A 19,481-nucleotide genomic window follows, 5' to 3' on the forward strand; every position below is an offset into this window, starting at 1 on the left:
TAGGAAATAGTTACTGGTAATTGTATGTTCTCTGTGTTACTAGTACTTATTTTTTAGAGAATAATATTGCAAATTGTTTTATTATGCTTACAGTATTTAGAGTGTGTGCTTACCTAAGAAAGTACTGAGTTATTGTATATACTGTATAAAATGTTAGGTTAAGTGGTACATATTATAATTAGTAAGTACATATAAGTAGTAGTAAGTGGTTAGTACATTTAATATTATTTACATGCCAATTAGGACTGTAAAATAAAGATCTACCTTAATATAAATTCTGTTAAGTACTAGCACGTTTTTGAAGGCTATTATAACATATTTGGGTACTAGTGCCTTTCTATACTGATGAGATACCACTTAAATAGACACTAGTACTTGTTCATTATATATTAGTACTTGTTCAGTTCATAGTGCCTAATATAATAGTGACTAGTAGCCATTATATTGTTTCCAGGTAAAACACTTTTGCCACTGACTCTAATGGAGATCCATTACTGAGATATCTCTATTCAGTTTTGGTTAATATTTATTCCAACTGTGACTATGTTTTTCAATAACAAGTAGTCATATTCATATGATACTAATAGCATTTATATTTAAAATACTATTATGTATTATTAAAAACCAGGACTTAATCATTAGATCTTAAATTAGTACTTAAATACTTATTGAATTGATTTTTGTTTACATTTTCTTTAGAAAGTAGTTCATATTTATTATATACTAGTACTTGTATGTATTTAGATATGTCTATCTATAAAATAGATACTAGTGCTTATTGATTAGCAACTAGAACTTTAGTAGATATTAATACAAGTTTATTATATTCCATATATCACTGGTAAGCTTAACTAAATTTCTCATTGAACTTTACTGTGGTTTTTCTGACTATAAATGAAAAAAGACAAGTTATTTATATAACATACAAAATGCATACAAAATAACATACATAATGCATAATAAATAAGTGCTACTATCTCATAAATAACTATAATACAAGTATTTGTTGAATTGCTACTAGTAGCTAAACAATAAGTACTAATATCTATTTAATAGGCAGATGTGTCTAATTAATTAGCATTAGTATGTATTAAATCAATAAGTTACATGTTTTAAAAAGGTAATAATCCCTTAAGAATAAGCAATAGTAGCTAATATATAATGGAGAAATTATAAGAATGGAAAAGATGCTATAAAACAAAAAAACTAAATACGAGTTCCATGAAAATAGATACACAATGTGCAGTATGTTGTATGAAAGTATGTTCATAGTTTGTAACTATTTAATAGTTCATGTTGTAAGAAAGTATGCCAAAACAATGTATTCATAATGCATATTTTATACTCAGTTTGGTCATTTGAATGCATGTTAATACTAGGCCGAAATAAGGCCTAAACTGATTACAAATGTAACATCTGGATTAAAAAACTCCAGACATCAAATCAGGAGTGTCTGTGCACATCAGCTTGCAATTCCAGACCAACAATTATTTTACTATCTTCCTATATTTTGTTGTCACGACTTTAATAAAAGCATTTATTTTTGATGAGTCACTATCATAAAAGTTCCCATTCACCAGAAACTGTGCTAAGACATCCATTACTCAATGCTGTTCTCTGATTAGACTATCACAAGCAGAGTCACACAACCAATCAAATAGGCTTCGATCTCAAAATATCACTTTGTGGGAACATTTCATACATTTGATTTCAGTCCCGACTGCACCTGCTCTTTCTGGTGTCTTTTTCCTAGAATAAGCAGAGCTGCGCTTTGGAGATACTTTAGCAAGTCAGCAAGTATATAAGGCCTTTTGGGAGATGTTGCTTATATTCCATAAGTCGATGCACCGGTGGTGAAATCTGCTATTGTGTAAATGCTGTGTCATCAGCAGTTTCCTGGGACTGGCTTTCACAATAATAAGAGAATGACCTGAATACATATTATATTCAAATATATATAAAATGCAATGAGGTCCACAGGGTCTTGCAGTCTTTAATCAATGCAAATTATGTAATAATTTGTAAAATTGTGAAATGTTTTTAGTATTCGATTCTAATTCAAGAATTAACTACATTTAGGTATAAAGTTATCACTACAGTATATACACTGAATATCCTTTGTATTTTATTTATTGTATATATGTGGATTGAGGGATATAGCTGAATCCATTAACTTTAGATTAGCAAACAACCTTGGTTGTGTTAAAATGATGCTTCACCCAGATTTAATTCACTTACATTAGAAGATTTTTAACGGAAATTGCTGCTCTTTGTCAATCATAAAAACACAAGCGCCAACTGTTACTGGCAATTTAACCTATTACACAGTTCTGTGGCAACAGTCTGTGAATATAACAGCTTCTAATGGTAAAAAAATATATATATATTCATTCTATTTTTTATAAAGACAGTTTATTACAACACTGATTCTCCCATTGTATATGCAATCAGAGGGGCAAAGTCCTGCCCATTAGTGTCAATCTCTGCCTCATTAGCATAGGAGGATAGTCTTGTAATCTGCCACTATGCTGACACACAGGCATTTGTAATTCCAATCACTATTTGAAAAGAGGGCTGAGAGCACAATCTCCTTCAAATTGAATGCAGTAGTCACCAAAATGGCACAATTAGGATCAAAGCCTAAAAAGGGCAGTTTTAAAGAGTTATAAACATTATTTGTGGGTTATTTTGAGCTGAAACTTCACATAGACACTCTAGAGACATCAGAGACTTAATTTACACCTTGTAAAAGAGACAAAAGTAAACTTTAGAAGTCAAAGAAGACAAAACATAAATAATTTGTGTGGCTCCAAATGATGCACTGATGCCTTATGAGAGGAAATGGGAAAATGAACATTATTTGCAACATTACTGCCTTTAATACACACCTCTGTAAACTGTTATGAAGATGCTTTCATAGAGCAACTGTTTTGCTTCATTCAAAACCTCATTAGCTTCCTTCAAATGGACTGAAATAATCAGTTTGCATCTAGACAATAGTCCATGTCAGATAGAAATAATATTACTAATGAATTAGAAGAGGTCACTTAAAGGTTTTCTAATGTGACAGGTTATGACATGTAAACACTAGATTGGATTGAGAGGTCTAACACTGAAAAAGTTCTTTGATGTGCTTTGACAAAAAAATGGCGTAATGATGTACTGTATGGCTGCTATGTCTTTTCAAATTCCTTTCCACTGTCTGTCATGCGGTGCAGGACAGTGTTGCGGACTGATTTTTCAGCCTGATAAAAATAGCCAATGCAGCACAAAGCTTGATATACCAACTGTTCCCTGAAAACAAATAGACAATACTTTGTAAAACAATGTAAATAGGAAGGAGGATTGGCTTAAAATGCACATCCTAAAATAGTGGGAATCTATTTGTCTAATAAGCGCAAGTCTGACTTGCATTTTAAGATATGGCTTCAGCTAAAAATCCTTTTATATTCCGCTGAAAAACAAAATCTGGAATAGCCTGAAGTTGAATAAATGAACAGCAAATGTTCATTCATGTGTGAGCTAAACTTCTAACCACACTCAAAGACAATAAAAAACATGTACATTTAGATACTACAGACCTCTAAATAAAACTAAATAAAAAGAGAGCGTGGCAAAACACCCGAAGACTATATGTAGCTTTTCTGCAGCAGCCTCAGCTATTAATACCCATGAAGCCAAAGCAGAAAGAATGTGCTTCAATTATTCACCAACTCAGTGTGCGGTGGACTTGTGACGTTGCAAAGAGCCATTTCTGCGCCCTGCTATAGACTGCAGAAAAGAAATCAAGGGATAGATTTGCAAGCACAAACAGATGAACCTTGAACATACTTAGTATTTTAGCACATTGTGCATTTGCTTGTGTTCTATTTATATCTATGGACTATATAAATGGAGTAATGGAGTTAAAAGACTTCAGATTTGATCCATTAAGGCATGTATCAGATGAGATTCCGGGAGCCAGACTTCTGACTGTCAGCACATCAGTGCTTTAACAACTGCCAGGAAGAGCTACTCTGACATATCTGTAAACTGATGACTTACACTTTGCTGAATAAACCAGAAATTGATGACATCACAATAATAGGCTGTCATGTAAACTCATTAAGACAGCACCTATGAAATTTGTGGAAAGTATGTTTAGATTATATACTGTAAGAGGCAATCCTCTCTGAGCCAGTAGAAAATCAGAAAACATCACCAGAATAAGACTGCTTGAAGTTGTCAGACTGTTACATTGGATTTTGACAGCTCTTGCTATTTTTAGTATACATAATGTCTGATGTTCAATAAATTGTCTGCAGTCAAACAAAATGAGACTTAGACTCGATAAGACCTTGCCAGGGGCTGTCTTTTTTTTTAAAAGTATTACCACCGTAATTCTTTTAAAGTTGTTAACCAATGCTTTTTGTTCTCGCTTTCTCCAATTCTGCAGGTGTGTGGTTTTGTTGGTCTGTACTACAATGTGATTATCGGCTGGAGCATCTTCTACTTCTTCCAGTCCTTTCAGTATCCTCTACCCTGGAGCGACTGTCCCATCAGGAAGAACGGCAGCCAAGCCAGTGAGTGCTCTTCAGTTTCTCACATAATGACCATAAAGACTGGAGATGAGTCATTTAATGCAAGACATTTCTTTTGGTACAACACTTTAAATAATGAAATGAAATGTGGCTTCCTGCTTGTTTGCCAGTCAAAACTGTAGTAAAGTGACACTGTAAGTAGAGTAGTTATATGTAGTTATGTATGTATATATGTAGTTAGCTATATAGACCAAAATTGTTTTTAGTACCACCTTTTTTCTGCTGTGAAGTTGGCCATTTTAACATTTGGGTCAATAGAAATGTGCTCTATTTTTGCCTAGCGAAATTTTGATGATATGCAGTCTCAGTTACTTCAGTATTACCTTCATGAGAGAGAGCGGGATGTTGTCGCTTGATTCTGCCCTATTCACACCTTGTCACATTTCCTATAGATGCTGTTTATGAGCATCGCTCTCAAGGCCATGTTGTGTGTTTAAGGCTTCACAGAATGCCATGCAGTACTGTCCCCAGGTCAATGAGCAGAGGATGAACTAGACAGAAGCTTTGACCTGCAGTCAGTGTCGATATCTAGCTCTCTTACACTAGATGCATGTAGACGTGCAGGTTAAGTGGTCACAACAAACCACAAATATTCTTATATAACCCAGAACTGTTATGTGCTAGTGTTTTTAAACTTTATGTGGATGTTCTTTATGTTTCTAATCTGAATAGGCCCTGTTTCCACATAGTATTAGCATGCATTCAAATGACCAATTGAGTTTGGATTGCTTAGTCAAAACTCTAATATCTTATTCAAACAGAAATTTTGAATACTTTGTTTTGGTACATACAACATGTCCCTTAATTCTTACTTGTTTGTCATTTGCCTGTACAAGAAGAGTGAGTTTTCCACTGAATTCATCCACATTAGGGCAGCATGATATTGGAAAAATCTGACATTGTAATTTCCTGCGATATATACTGCATTATGGTCACACTTTATGTTAAGGTTCAATTCTCGCTATTAGGAAACCATTAACTATGCCTTTTTTAACTATTAACTATGAATTTGGTCCTTTATTAATATAGTTTAGGTACTGGATGTTAGAAATGTAGAATAAGATCATGCAGAATATGTAGTTTATAAGTACTAATAAGCAGTCAATATCTCAATAACATGCATGCTAATAAGAATAATAATCAGAATTGGTCCCTAAATAGTTATCAAATGTAATATTATATTTTTGTTTGATTGGGATGATTCTGTAGGTCAATTAATTATGCATAAAATGTAATAAACTGTAAATGTAAATGTAATGTAAAAATTACACTGCAAAGTCAACTCAACATTGCATACTTATGTGATGCGACTATTGTGGATGCACACATTGTGATTTTGATGCTGAAACGATATATTGTGCAGCTCTAATCCACATGAGTTTAAACTATTTCTAAAGAAAACAAGCTTAAAATGTTTTTGACCCTGTTCACACCTGTATTCAGCACTAGATTGGCACAAATGCATCTTAATATCAGGTGTAAACAGGACGATGTATTACAAACTTTAAAGCTACTATATAGGTCAAACTATAATGATTCAACCCCAAATTCTGTTGGTTTGTGCAGTGTTTCATCAACAAGTAATGATTCTGTTTCTGTTATTCATTTCCAAGACACTCTACTATGCTGTTAGAAGCAAAGTTTAAAGATTCCCAAAGCGCTGGCAGAACTGGAAATAGCAGCAAGTCACCAAAATATGTAGGGGTTTTGGATGATGGGCTCCCAAAAAGCGTATTGAATTTTTTCAGTTAAAAAGGCTTGAGAAAATAATTGTTAATGATATCCCCAAGTAGATCCTATTTCCGGGATAAACATGTTTTATTGATCCTGGAACAACTTTCCAATCAAGTTAGATTTGAGTATAGGTTTATAAGAAATGTCAATGTAGGATTACAACAAGGTCTGGGCTATCGTCATTATTTTTGTTAACTTTTTATCCTCACTCTTATTCAGTTTAGTCTGGGGTCGCCACAGCGGAATGAACCGCTAATTATTTTGGCATATGTTTTATGTAGCAGATTCCAGCCCTTCCAGCAACCTGAAAGTATATTAACTCATGAACCCCCCAGAGTTGGGAAACACCCATACACGATACACCTTTTATTTCACACTAATTTTAGTTATTATTTGGGGTTAGGCTTAAGGGCAGGGTTAGAATTACGAATATATTTTTTGGACAGGAATGTTGTTCAAGGATCAACAAAAGATAATGGGTAACACTTTATTTTGATGGTCTATTTGAGTATTAGTAGACTGTGTGCTTAATATATGTTCATATGCTCCTTCAACAGACATTTAACTGACTATAAGAAACTTTGCAAGTACATGTAAACTTACACTAACCCTAACCCCAACCTAACTGTCAACTTATAATCTAATGAGAATTAGTTGGCATGTAGGTGCAATGTAACTTAAATTCAACAAACGGACCATCAAAAGAAAGCATAAAACAGTCTTTACTTTGCAAAATCATGGCAACCAGGGAACATATCATTCCAATTCATCAGTGTTTATGACTGATCATCTGACATCACATAGGTGATACATTTTGCTAATTAAAAATTTTAAGTTTGACAAAATGTCAGATTATTGCTGTAAACAATGAACATGATATCTATCGAGAGCTTTACTCATTTGTTCTATTATTTTACTTTATTATCTGTTCCCTGATGTTACTCTAGGATTCAACTGTGGTTCTAGAGCTATACTGCTCTTTTTAAAAAGATATATAATTCTATGAGTGTTGGAAAAATTATTTTATCCATTTATAGAATTGAAAATATAAATTGTACTGCAACTTATAGCTTGCTTATTTGGCTACAAACGTCATCTTGTAAAATCCATGATGTATGTCAAATTAGGAAGTAACTATTCTTCTAAGCACAGAGCAAGACCTGTAATTCCAACCAAAAAGGTTTGCAATGTTCCAGGTGAATATATTTCTGGGAAGCATGGTTCAGGAAAAACATTATTTTTGACCATAGTTGGCTAATTTGCTTTTGGGAAATGCACCCCTAAAGAGTTTTGCTCCAAACTTAAACTTATCAAACTTTTTAGGATAACTAGAAACTATAGGCAAGTTTGTTTGTCTATAATCAAGATATTGACTTATTGCACAACACATGGACATTACCTTAATTATTTTTGCTGATGCAATATACAGCTGAAGTCAGAATTATTAGCCCCCCTGAATTATTAGTGCCCCTGTTTATTTTTTCCCCCAATTCCTGTGTAACAGAGGTAAGATCGTTTCAACACATTACTAAACAATAGTTTTAATAACTCATTTCTAAAAACTGATTTATATTATCTTTGCCTTGATGACAGTAAACAATATTTTACTAGATATTTTTCAAGACACTTTTATACAGCTTAAAGTGACATTTAAAAGCTTAACTAGGTTAATTAGGTTAACTAGGCAGGTAAGGGTAATTAGGCAAGTTATTGTATAACGATGGTTTGTTCTGTAGACTATGGAGAACAAATGAGCTTAAAGGGGCTAATAATTTAGTCCCAATAATTAAAAAAAACATTTAAAACTGCTTTTATTCTAGCCGAAATAAAACAAATAAGACTTTCTCCAGAAGAAAAAATATTATCAGACACTGTGAAAATTTCCTTGCTCTGTTAAACATAATTTGGAAAATATTAAAACAAGAAAAAACTATTTAAATGGGGGCTAATAATTTTGACTTCAACTGTATATCGCTCATACATAAATACAATTCTAGCAGCATTTTAGCTGATTGTGCAACATCTCTATCTATATTAGAGGTGTCAGTGTCAGTATGGTTTAAAAAGTATTTACTATTAATTACTTTAGTGTATTTTCATGTGACAACTGAAATAGATCTGGTGCAGATATCGCAGCTTCTGTTACTTTTTACCTTGCACTTTTTTTCGTTAACATTTATTATTATTTGTTTAGGATATGCATTTTCATATTCTGATTACAATGCCTAATTAATAAATCATTTAAATGACTATAATTAGATTAAATATTCTTAAGAATAAAATATTATGTGTTCTTTTGAAGAGTTTACTTGCATTGTGATTAGGCATGGGTCAGTATATGATTCTGACGGTATGATAACCTTGTATAAAATATCATGGTATAAAGGTCTCAAAGTGTTGTGCTCACTGCTTTAAATGTGATCGTCATTGTGATCGGCCGATACAATATACCGATTCTGATGCTTCAAGCTTTATAATGGATAAAGCACATTTTTTCTCGAAGTATGGTCCTTACCTAAGAGAATAAATTAAGGATGCAGCATATAATCCCATAAACACATATAACCATTTAGGTGTGAACATAAAATTCATAAATTATACACTGTAAACAAAGGCTGCTGCAAATCGGTATATATTACAGCTGCAATCGCTCACACTTGTAAACTCATAACCAAACACTTGAGATCGGTTCATGAGATCAGCCAGATTGGCGAGTACCGATTGAGTCAATAAATGTGATTATCGGCCAATACCGATCTCCTGCCGATCGATCAGAGCATCCTTAATGACTTCTGCTGTCTTCATTAAAGCACAGATTTCTTTACAATTTGAATATCTTTTCTGCTGGAGATACTGTTGTCTTAAAAACAAAAAAAAAATAATAAAACTTAAAAATAGAATCACATACCACATAAATCTTAGGAACAGAAAATGTTGACAGTTTTATAACCTTGCCTTTTCGAAACCGCGGTATACCTTAAAAACTGTTATCGTCCCATGCCTAATTGTGATTATATTATATTGTCAATATAGCATTATATAATGAGTGTCATAAAATGGTCTTAAAATGACAATAATATCATTTATCGCAATATATTTTGGTGCAATATATATCAAACAAAAAAAAAACAAAAACAAAAATATTATGACAGGCCTAATTAGATTTGAAACTAGATGGAATTTGAGTGGTGAAATTGAGCCTGATTTAATATAAATCTTTTTTCTGATTAGTTGTGGAGCCAGAGTGTGAGAAAAGCTCAGCAACTACATACTTCTGGTACCGGGAGACCCTGAACATCACCAGCACAATCGCAGACAGCGGGGGTCTGAACTGGAGGATGACTCTGTCACTGCTGGCTGCCTGGATAATTGTCTGCCTGGCTGTAATAAAGGGCATTCAGTCTTCTGGGAAGGTGAGGCACACTTCTCACTGCATGAAATAATGAAACGAGAATCAACCAAGATGAGAAACACACCAATTTTCAGATATAGCTCGAAGGAACAATCTGGATTATCAAGCACTTCTGAACAATTATACAACCGCTGCATGCAATTATGATTATTTTCTCAGAGCAGAACGATTGAATTATCCTTCAAGCTACTGTAATTCAAGGTGTGATAGCGCTGATGGTTTGGCAAACACAGATTATATAGAAAAATACACATTTACTAGAACAGTGTCTAGACAACAGGGACACATAGTTCTTGATTTCGGTTAATCTCATCAGGCCAGATTTACCTCTGTTTTAGGTCATACAACTAGAAAAGCCTGTAATACTGAATGTAATTTTTCTTTCTTTTATTCAGATTTTTATTAAAACATATTTGTCATCGTCATAAGTTTAAAAAAAAAAACAGATTGAAGATTTTATAAATCAACAACAATAAAATAATAAATATCTAATTGGGAAAGGTAGCTGCTTACAAAAAGTATGAATAAAAAAGCTTTTATGAATTAAACTAATTTGTAATGTGATGATTTAGATTTATTACACTATTTACTAGAAAGACTTGTTATTATATGAGTTAATACACTTGTAGATTTTGATAAATGTGTCCACAAACCATTCTAAAACATTTAAATACAAACCCAATTGTAATTGTCATGCTGTATTTGTGCAGGTGATGTATTTCAGCTCTCTGTTTCCTTACGTGGTGCTCTTCTGCTTCCTGGTGAGAGGACTGTTTCTTAAAGGAGCTGTAGACGGCATCGCTCACATGTTCACACCCAAGGTAACTGTACGCACAAAACACACTCTTCTAAACACACATGTCATATTTATGCGATTCAGATGTCTTCAGATTTATTATTTTAGTCACTAGCTAGCAAATTTCATGCAGTGCGAGCAAAGCTTTAGATGGAAAGTCAGCACTGTAAAAAAATAAAAAAATAAATTGTAATGCTTTGTCACATGGTTGAACTCCCTCTTGTGGTGTAGTTGGGGTATGTAATTAGATTTAACTTGAGGAAAAAAAAAGATTGTAATACTCAAACACATACTTGACCCAAAAACGAAAATAGCCTTTTAAGATCTTCAAGGCTTTTTCTTCAGCCCCCCCCAAAATTTGTTTTTTAAAGAGGGAAACATTCTAGGATTTTTCTCTATCTACTGCAAGTGAATGGGGCTCAGCATAAAATAGGGGTGCTAAATCCTGTTCCAGCAGATGTAAACTTCCAACAAAGTGCAACTCCTGCCCTGTTTATGACCTCTCATTCCTGTTGAGATGTCCACATCAGTTGCAAGAACTGACTTAATGTTTATAAGCAGAACAAGCAAAGACTACATGTCAAGCAGCATTTACAAAAATTCAAATTGGATGATTTTGAGTTTTCTTTTCATACAACCCTACCTATTTAAACTCAAGTACATAGACAAAGTAAACAACAAGACAAAGATTAATTAAGATGTGGTGGTGCATGCCAAAAAAGAAAAAAAAAATACTACAACAACTATTCAACTAGTCAAGCAAGAACTAAACTCTCACAGAGCAGGGTCAAATATTTGTAGTTTATGCTCTAAAAATAAAAAAATTACATTTTCACCAGAGAAGACACTTGTTTGTCAGCTAAGGGTGTGTTTTTCTTTTTTCATTTAAAGCTGCTTAGACATACAGTTGAAATCCGAATTATTAGCCCAAAAAAAATCTTCTCTCCGTTAAACAGAAATTGGGGGGGGAAATGAACAAGGGGGCTAATAATTCAGGGGCTAAAAATTCTGACCTCAACTGTATGTAACTTATGAATTATAAAGAATTCTGATTTGAATGTGAATTTTGAAACATCAATAATGGTCAATGTTGAAGCTCTATACACAGCAAAAAGTTAAATTAATCGTTTTTACAAATTTAAGTGGATTGAACATAAAACAATTATGTTTGCTTAAGAATTGTGTTGGTTCAGCTCTTATTAAATAAGTAGTTTGAACAAACAGCTAACAAATTTTTTGAGTGTTTGAGTATGCACTAGTCAAAAAAACTAACTAACAAAATCTTTTTGGTTCACCAAAAAACATTTTTATAATTTTTTAAAAATTAATTTAAATACATTTTTGAAACTACACAACTATTTTCTGGAATAAAAGAGTCTATAGACATTAAAGGTTCTTCATGAAGCCATAAACACCAACAAAAAAAATCTATATTTTTTAAGCATGTTCATCTTAGATTATCTGGGGGGGAGTAACTAACTAAGAAGTTTTCATTTTGGGGAAACTAACGCGATTATAAATATGTAAATATTTTTAGGCCTTCACTTATTGATCACCTCTCATTTACTTTAATATTTATTTTGAATTGAAATCAAATAAGGAACGGCACAGTGGTGCAGTCGCCACACTGCATGAAGGCTGGGTCAGTTGGCATTTCTGTGTGGAGTTTGCATGTTCTCCCCTTGTTTATATGGGTTTCATCCGGGTGCAAAGTCCAAAGACAAGCTTTAAAGACCTTATTCTTCAGTGCAGAAGTGCGCTCGTTTTTACAATTGTTTTTTAAATTCAGTTGTCTATGGGAGATATGGCGAGGAATAATAAATCGCAGAAAACGGTCAAACTACTTGCTCTACGAATAAGTATTTCCATGACCACAGACAAAGCAGAATCATATAATAAGAAAATATCAGTTTGCAACATCAAGCAGCAGAACGAGGAGTTTTTAACTAATATGAAGAGGAGTTTTTATCTAAAAATGACTGGAAGTGAATGAGAGCAGAAGTCTCGAGTCAAAAAGATTCAATTGGCTGTGCCCACTCATACGTGAAGAACAAGGGGAATAGGTAAATTGGGTAAGCTAAATTGTGTTTAACTGTGTTAACCAGTGATGGGTTGCAGCTGGAAGGACATCCGCAGTGTAAAACATGTGTTGGTTAAGTTGGTGGGTTATTCCACTGTGGCGACCCCTGATGAATAAAGGGAATAAGCCGAAAAGAGAATGAATGAATGAATAAAATTAAATAAACATAATAATTGATTTAATGAATGTCGTTTTAGCTGGAGATCATGCTGGAGCCGCAGGTGTGGCGTGAAGCGGCCACTCAAGTCTTCTTTGCACTTGGTCTGGGTTTTGGAGGAGTCATCGCTTTTTCCAGCTACAATAAGAGAGACAACAACTGCCATTTTGATGCCGTCCTGGTCTCCGTCATCAACTTCCTGACCTCTATACTGGCCACGCTCGTGGTGTTCGCCGTGCTGGGCTTCAAAGCCAACATCATGAACGAGAAATGTGTGGTGGAGTACGTATGACCTACTATTACACCTTTATTTCAGTTCTCTCATAAAAGGATCCATTTGTTTGTGATTGGATTACTCACATGCGCAATACTTTAAATCTAAATGTGAATGCTAGGTTTTGAGGTCATGTTTCAGCCTCATGTCTGCGTTTTCCCCCTTGTAGGAATGCTGAAAAGATTCTGGGTTACTTAAACTCAAATGTGCTGAGTCACGATCTCATCCCTCCTCATGTCAACTTCTCGCACCTGACCACGTCAGACTACGCTGAGATGTACGGCGTAATAAAAATTGTGAAGGAGGACAGTTTTGCCCAGCTGGGACTAGAGCAGTGTTTGCTGGAGGATGAGCTCAATAAGGCAGGTGTTCAGCCCATGAACTATCTGCTTTCATTCACAAGTTTCAGCGATTATTATTTAAGATGGAGAACACTTTTTTTTTCTCATCAACTCAATAGACTTGTCAAATGGTACCATTAAAAATGTGCCCTACAAGTAATTGCATGCTTAAACACAAATTTTGAAGCCGACTAAATGATAAGTCTTACACAGTCCCAGATAGTATTGTCCCTTGTGATGTATTTTTTATTTAGTGCCATGTCAGCAACCAAGGCTATCTTCATGGCAGGAATCTTTCAACAATAAATATACAATTTAAAAATTAACAAATAAAATAAAACATAAATTAAATAAGATTTTTTGTGTTAATACATGATAAAAATTCTAAAATCTTTTCTTGTTTCACTTTGTCAAAAATGTCCTTAAAAGAGTTCATTTCATAAAAAGTGCTTCTGGAATCAGTAAAAGCAGGACAGTCCAGTAAAATATGTTTTACAGTAAGATGAGTTTTGCAGCACAAACACTGAGTAGGGTTTTCACCTTGGAGCAAAAAACCATGTGTAATTATCGTATGCCCAATACGACATCTGGTAAAAACTACTTGATCAAATCGATTCTTAAAATGTCTTAAAATTCTGTGTGAAACTTCAGGTTGGATTACATGTAGTTTTTTGTTTTCTAATGCATGTATTGTCCCTTAACACAGGTATTAAAACAAACCTGGAGTGTAAACAAAGCTCAATTATTATAGGAAAATATGACAATGTACAGCAGGGAAAATAAGTATTGAACATGTCATGTATTTTCCCTTGGTATATTATATCTTAAGAAGCTGTTGATGTGGGATTAAACCAAATTTTAATTTGAAGTTTTTTTTAAACAAAAACTCAACATAAAAATAAAACTAAACATTTTTTTTTAATTAGTTCTATTTAATAACAATGAAATGACACAAGGAGAAAGTTCTGAACTACTGAAAAGTGTTTTATACTTTATACAAAAAGCTTTTTTGTAATGGCAGCTTAAAGACGACTCTCTTATGGAGAATTAAGTCACATTAATTACTCAGTATAAAAATGTTGATGATTCTGTAGGTCTTGTCTATCAAATCTGATCTTTAATTTTTATTTTCTATTGGATTCAAATGAGGTGAGCTTGATTTCTCTGTGTTTTTGATCATAGTCTTGCTAAAATGTCTACTCTGGTTTTATCTTTATTCTACTGATAATGTAGATGTTGGACTGAAACTGCTAATATTAATCTTCAATGACTTTTTTCATGATGTAATTTTACATTTATTTGGGAAATTTTATCAGAATTTTTATATTTAGCCATATTATATATTTTCCATTGAGTTTTAGTTATAGTTTAGTCATTGTTTCACTTTTTTATTTTAGTACTCGTGTTTAGATAATAAAATTATAAATGACCAACATTCAGTTTATCTGAGCCCTCATGGTGCATTGGATGCAATGGCAGTTTCATTTATGAAAGCAGCTTATACATATTAAACTCATTACAATATATTCTAGATCAGAAAATAAAATTAAAATACAATTTTTAATACAGTAGTCAACTCTTGAAGTGGATCACGTTTTTAAAATTTGTCCTAAGAAAATAATGGGTGTCGTTGAATTTTTTGAGCACAATTTTTATTAAAGGTTATGAACCACTTCAAATGTTGACTACTGTATATTGCAAGAATAAAATATAAGCAATCATTTTTATTTCATTTTATTAAGATTTGGAGTTATTGCTATTTATTTTTGTTTAATAGATGTTAGTTGTTTCTATTTTCCAAAACAAAAACACTTTTTTCATGACAGTTTTTTTATCTTTTCTTTCTCCTGTCAGGCTGTTCAAGGCACTGGTTTGGCTTTTATTGCCTTCACAGAGGCCATGACCCATTTCCCAGCTTCTCCTTTCTGGTCCGTCATGTTTTTCTTCATGTTGATTAACCTGGGTTTGGGCAGCATGATTGGCACCATGACTGGCATCACCACTCCCATTCTGGATACCTTCAAAATTCGCAAAGAGTACCTTACAGGTTAGAGTCCATCATTTATGCCCCTCTAAATATTGTTCTTAGTCATATTGTTCCAAGAGACATTATATCTGACCACTTTTAAAACCCACAAAGTAACGATCATGTGTGTACCTATTTAGTGGGCTGCTGTATTGTGGCCTTTCTGTGCGGCCTTCTGTTTGTCCAGCGTTCAGGGAACTACTTTGTCACCATGTTCGATGACTATTCTGCTGGTTTACCCCTCACTATTGTGGTGATCCTGGAGAATGTATCTGTGGCCTGGATCTATGGCACCAAGAGGTGAGCAGATGCACTGTTTACTGCTTATAAAGATCTTCAAAGTGCGCCTTGAAATAGGACTGCATCTCTGAAATCAGATCTCATCATCATCTATTCTTCTTTTTTCCAAATATAGTCTCAGCAATTCAGTTTGTTTGTTTTTTTGCCATGTGCCTGATATCGAACTATAATGCTGGTTGTTTTTTTGGCGTCCATCAGGTTCATGCAGGATCTGGAGGACATGCTGGGCTTTAGACCATACAGTGTTTACTTTTACTTGTGGAAGTATGTGTCTCCAGTGTGTCTGATCATACTGATTTCTGCCAGTGTTGTTGAGATGGCCATCAGCCCTCTTGGATACAATGCATGGGTGCAAGACCTGGTTAGTAATTCAACAGTCTGCTTTTTTGTCCCAATTCTATTCCTGTTTACAAATGATACCATGGTATTAACCTTATTCAGCAATGTGGAAGTGCTTTCATTTTTCTGATTCAGCTGCCTATTTGAAAAATGACTAGGAAAAAAAAACGGCAGAAAACAGTGAAACTTACTTGCTCTACAAACATGACTATACAAAAAGCAGATTAATATAATAAGAAAATGTCTGTTTGCAAGATCAAGAATCCAAAACGAGCAGTTTTTAATGTCTAAAAATCAAAGGGACGGGAAGTCTCGAGCCAAAGAGATTTTAATAGCTGCAGCCACTCTTATGTAAATAAATAAGATTAATATATGTAAAAAAAAATAATAAATTGGGCAGTAATATAATAGGGATGAAACCTGATAATGTTATTTTATTGCAGTATCTGGTGGTGCAACCAATTATTAATAAGTAAATATTATTTCATTAACAATATTACAGTTCATGTGAATATTTTGTTGCTTCAACCACTACTGAAATTGTCTGAAGAAAAAATAGATATAAAGAATAATATTACTATAAATATATACTGAATAGACATCCATTGTTTAGTACTGGGATTTTGTTCCTTATTTTACATGTTTCTTAGTTCTTTATATTTCATACTTATCTTGCGTTGTTATATATTGTTGTTATATACTTCAATATATACATATATATATATATATATATATATATATATATATATATACACACACACATACACACACACACACACACACACACACACACACACACATATATATATATATATATATATATATATATACATATATATGTATGTATATATACATACATACATAAATACATATACATATGCACACACACACACACACACACACACACACACACACACACACACACACACACAAGTTCAATACTTTATTTTTATTTCAAAACTACACAGTATTTGGTAGTTTGTATTAATTAGTTTATGGTACTGATCTTTTTTTCTCTTACTGTTAATGTACAGTTATATTAAGGTGATGTTAAACATGTTCATAATTAGTAATTTACACTGTGGTTCAAAGGTTTATGCTTGGAAAGTAGGGCTGGGTGATTTGGCCTAAAATCAAAATCTCAATTAATTGAAGATTTCAACTCGATTAAAATTAATGAAAAATGATTTTTTTTTTCCCCCTTATAGTTCCCTGACAGTTTTTGTACAGTAAATATGCTCATATTACACATGATAGATTTCTGAATGCATTACTTGATTTTAACTAGTTGAAGGAAACACACACTACCTACTTTCTATGACTATTTATTGAAGTTGAACAACTAAAATTAAAACACACATTGCCTACTTTTTCAGTCACTTTTGTTCTTATAAAAAAGTGAAAATAAATAACTTGCACTTCGATTTTGAAAGCAAAATAAATTATTCTCAATGTTTTTCATTAAAAGTAAAAAACAAGCAGTATCTCTTCTAAATAAAACAACTCTTGTATATACTGTAACTAATATTTTAAACAATGCATTTCCTGCATTTTTTGTAAACAAATATTTTAATGTAAATAACAATTTTGATGTAATAAAAAATATGCCTTATCACTGGCGCAGCGTCCAATCATCATCAATGTAGTGCAAAGTAAGGCTCTAAAATGAGCCCATCTTCCAACTTGACCAGATATCAGAAGTGGCTGCAAAGTGGCCACAGAGGCATAAATCAGCCTCTGCTTTTAACATAGTGGAATCACGTGACTCCACACACGGTAGGGAAAGTAACTGAAAAAAATCGTAGTGAAAAAATTTGATTGATTATAAATTATGAATGTCGATTTTGACTACTTTTTAATTAATCACCCAGCCCTATCGAGAGGCTGTGGTTATTTGAATTAAAATACAGTGAAAGAGCACTTTTGATGGAAAAGAAACACTAAAATGGCACCACAAATAACCTTTTTCTAAATATATTTTTAATATCATTTATTCCAGTGATTGTGAAGCTGAATATTCAGTATCACTATACATACAGAATCTGTATCGTACAGAAATGATTCAATTATTCTTATTATAAATTAAATTGTGAAAACATGTTTTTAGGATTCTTTGATGAATACAAAGTTTGAAAGAACATATTTAAAAAAAAACTAATATTTTGCATAATTTTAAATTACTCCTACTTATAATCAATTTAACAGTTTTATTTCCTGTAAAATTATATTTCTAACTTTAAAGATTTGAATGTCATCACTATGAAAATATTATTGAAAGACTTTCCATTTCACCATTCCTTTCTGTCCTTCTCTCTATAAACAGGCTATGGAGCGCTTTCAGAGTTACCCTCCTTGGGCAATAGTCATGTGCTTTGCTCTGATCATTGTGGCCATGCTTCCTCTCCCACTGGTCTTTATTGCCCGCCACTTCAACTGGCTCCCAGATGGCTCCAACAAGCTGTCCGTCTCCTACCGCAAGAGCCTGGCAAAAGAGGCTTCCACCCTGGAAGACGAGACGCGGTTCATCCTCGGCAAGAACCCGAGTGAAGCCCCCTCTCCCATGCCAAGCCACCGGGCGTATCTGGGCCCTGGCAGCACCTCTCCGGTGGAGCTCATCACAAACTCCACCTCCATCAGCGGCTACGGCAGCGGCTACCAGACCAACCCCGCTCCTCCCAAATCTGAGTCATGATCCTTTAAACCACCAACCAGAGACTGAGACGGAAAGACGAGAAGGTCCTAGTGTTGCTCACACCTTAACCCAAAGACAAGAGAAGACACTGAGATCCTGCCGTATTCCCTGACTGGACAGCTTCCAATGGGCCCAATAATTCATACGGACTACAGATGCTGGTCTGAAGGTGAAAAAAAAAAAAAAAAAAAAAAAAAGAGTCTGGAGCTTTCAGATCAGGGTTTAAGGTGACGTATTTGGCAAGTTATTTATGCGTATAGATTTAAAAAAAATGTAAACACTAAGAAAGTCATGATAACATTCAAGCGAATGTTACCGGTCAGTCGCTCAGGTTAAGGTGTTACCAATGCTGCTGAACTCCAGACATCTTACAAATTGTGCAGGATAAAAGAGGCCATGCAAGGAATTCCATTCAAACCCACCTTTACAGTTCATAAAGGGAGACGGCTAGTTATAATGAGCCTACTAGAGGATACAATGCAAGCATCACTGTTAAATACAGACCACGTGACAGTAGAGAGAGAACTGATAGCTTGATTTTGGTTACAGACTGAAGTACATGTTCAAAGTGTTTCTTGGTTTATAGACTTTGCACATCAACGGTCTGTCACGTCCACATCTCACCACAGGAGGGCGATGTACATGTATTCATAAACCACACACGTACTGTAGTCTCAGTGCAGTATATCAAGTATATACAGTATCAGTGTCAGGCTGTTGTTGAATTTATGGATCATTTTTGGAAGGTTT

The 19,481-nt window shown here is 33.8% G+C and overlaps 1 protein-coding gene across 1 annotated transcript in view; it reads left to right on the top strand.

Moving 5' to 3' along the window:
• slc6a17 (solute carrier family 6 member 17) overlaps positions 1-18,915 on the top strand; it is a 34,929-nt gene extending 16,014 nt beyond the window's left edge. The window contains exons 4-12 of the mRNA NM_001256724.2: positions 4,436-4,562; positions 9,546-9,727; positions 10,437-10,547; positions 12,800-13,041; positions 13,203-13,395; positions 15,229-15,421; positions 15,541-15,700; positions 15,899-16,061; positions 18,363-18,915. Coding sequence (NP_001243653.1) covers positions 4,436-4,562; positions 9,546-9,727; positions 10,437-10,547; positions 12,800-13,041; positions 13,203-13,395; positions 15,229-15,421; positions 15,541-15,700; positions 15,899-16,061; positions 18,363-18,731 — 1,740 coding nt within the window. The 3' untranslated portion in view covers positions 18,732-18,915. The remainder of the gene's footprint in view (positions 1-4,435; positions 4,563-9,545; positions 9,728-10,436; positions 10,548-12,799; positions 13,042-13,202; positions 13,396-15,228; positions 15,422-15,540; positions 15,701-15,898; positions 16,062-18,362) is intronic.
• Positions 18,916-19,481: the final 566 nt, after the last annotated feature.

Source organism: Danio rerio, chromosome 8 (genome assembly GCF_049306965.1).
Source record: "Danio rerio strain Tuebingen ecotype United States chromosome 8, GRCz12tu, whole genome shotgun sequence".
NCBI lineage: Eukaryota > Metazoa > Chordata > Actinopteri > Cypriniformes > Danionidae > Danio > Danio rerio.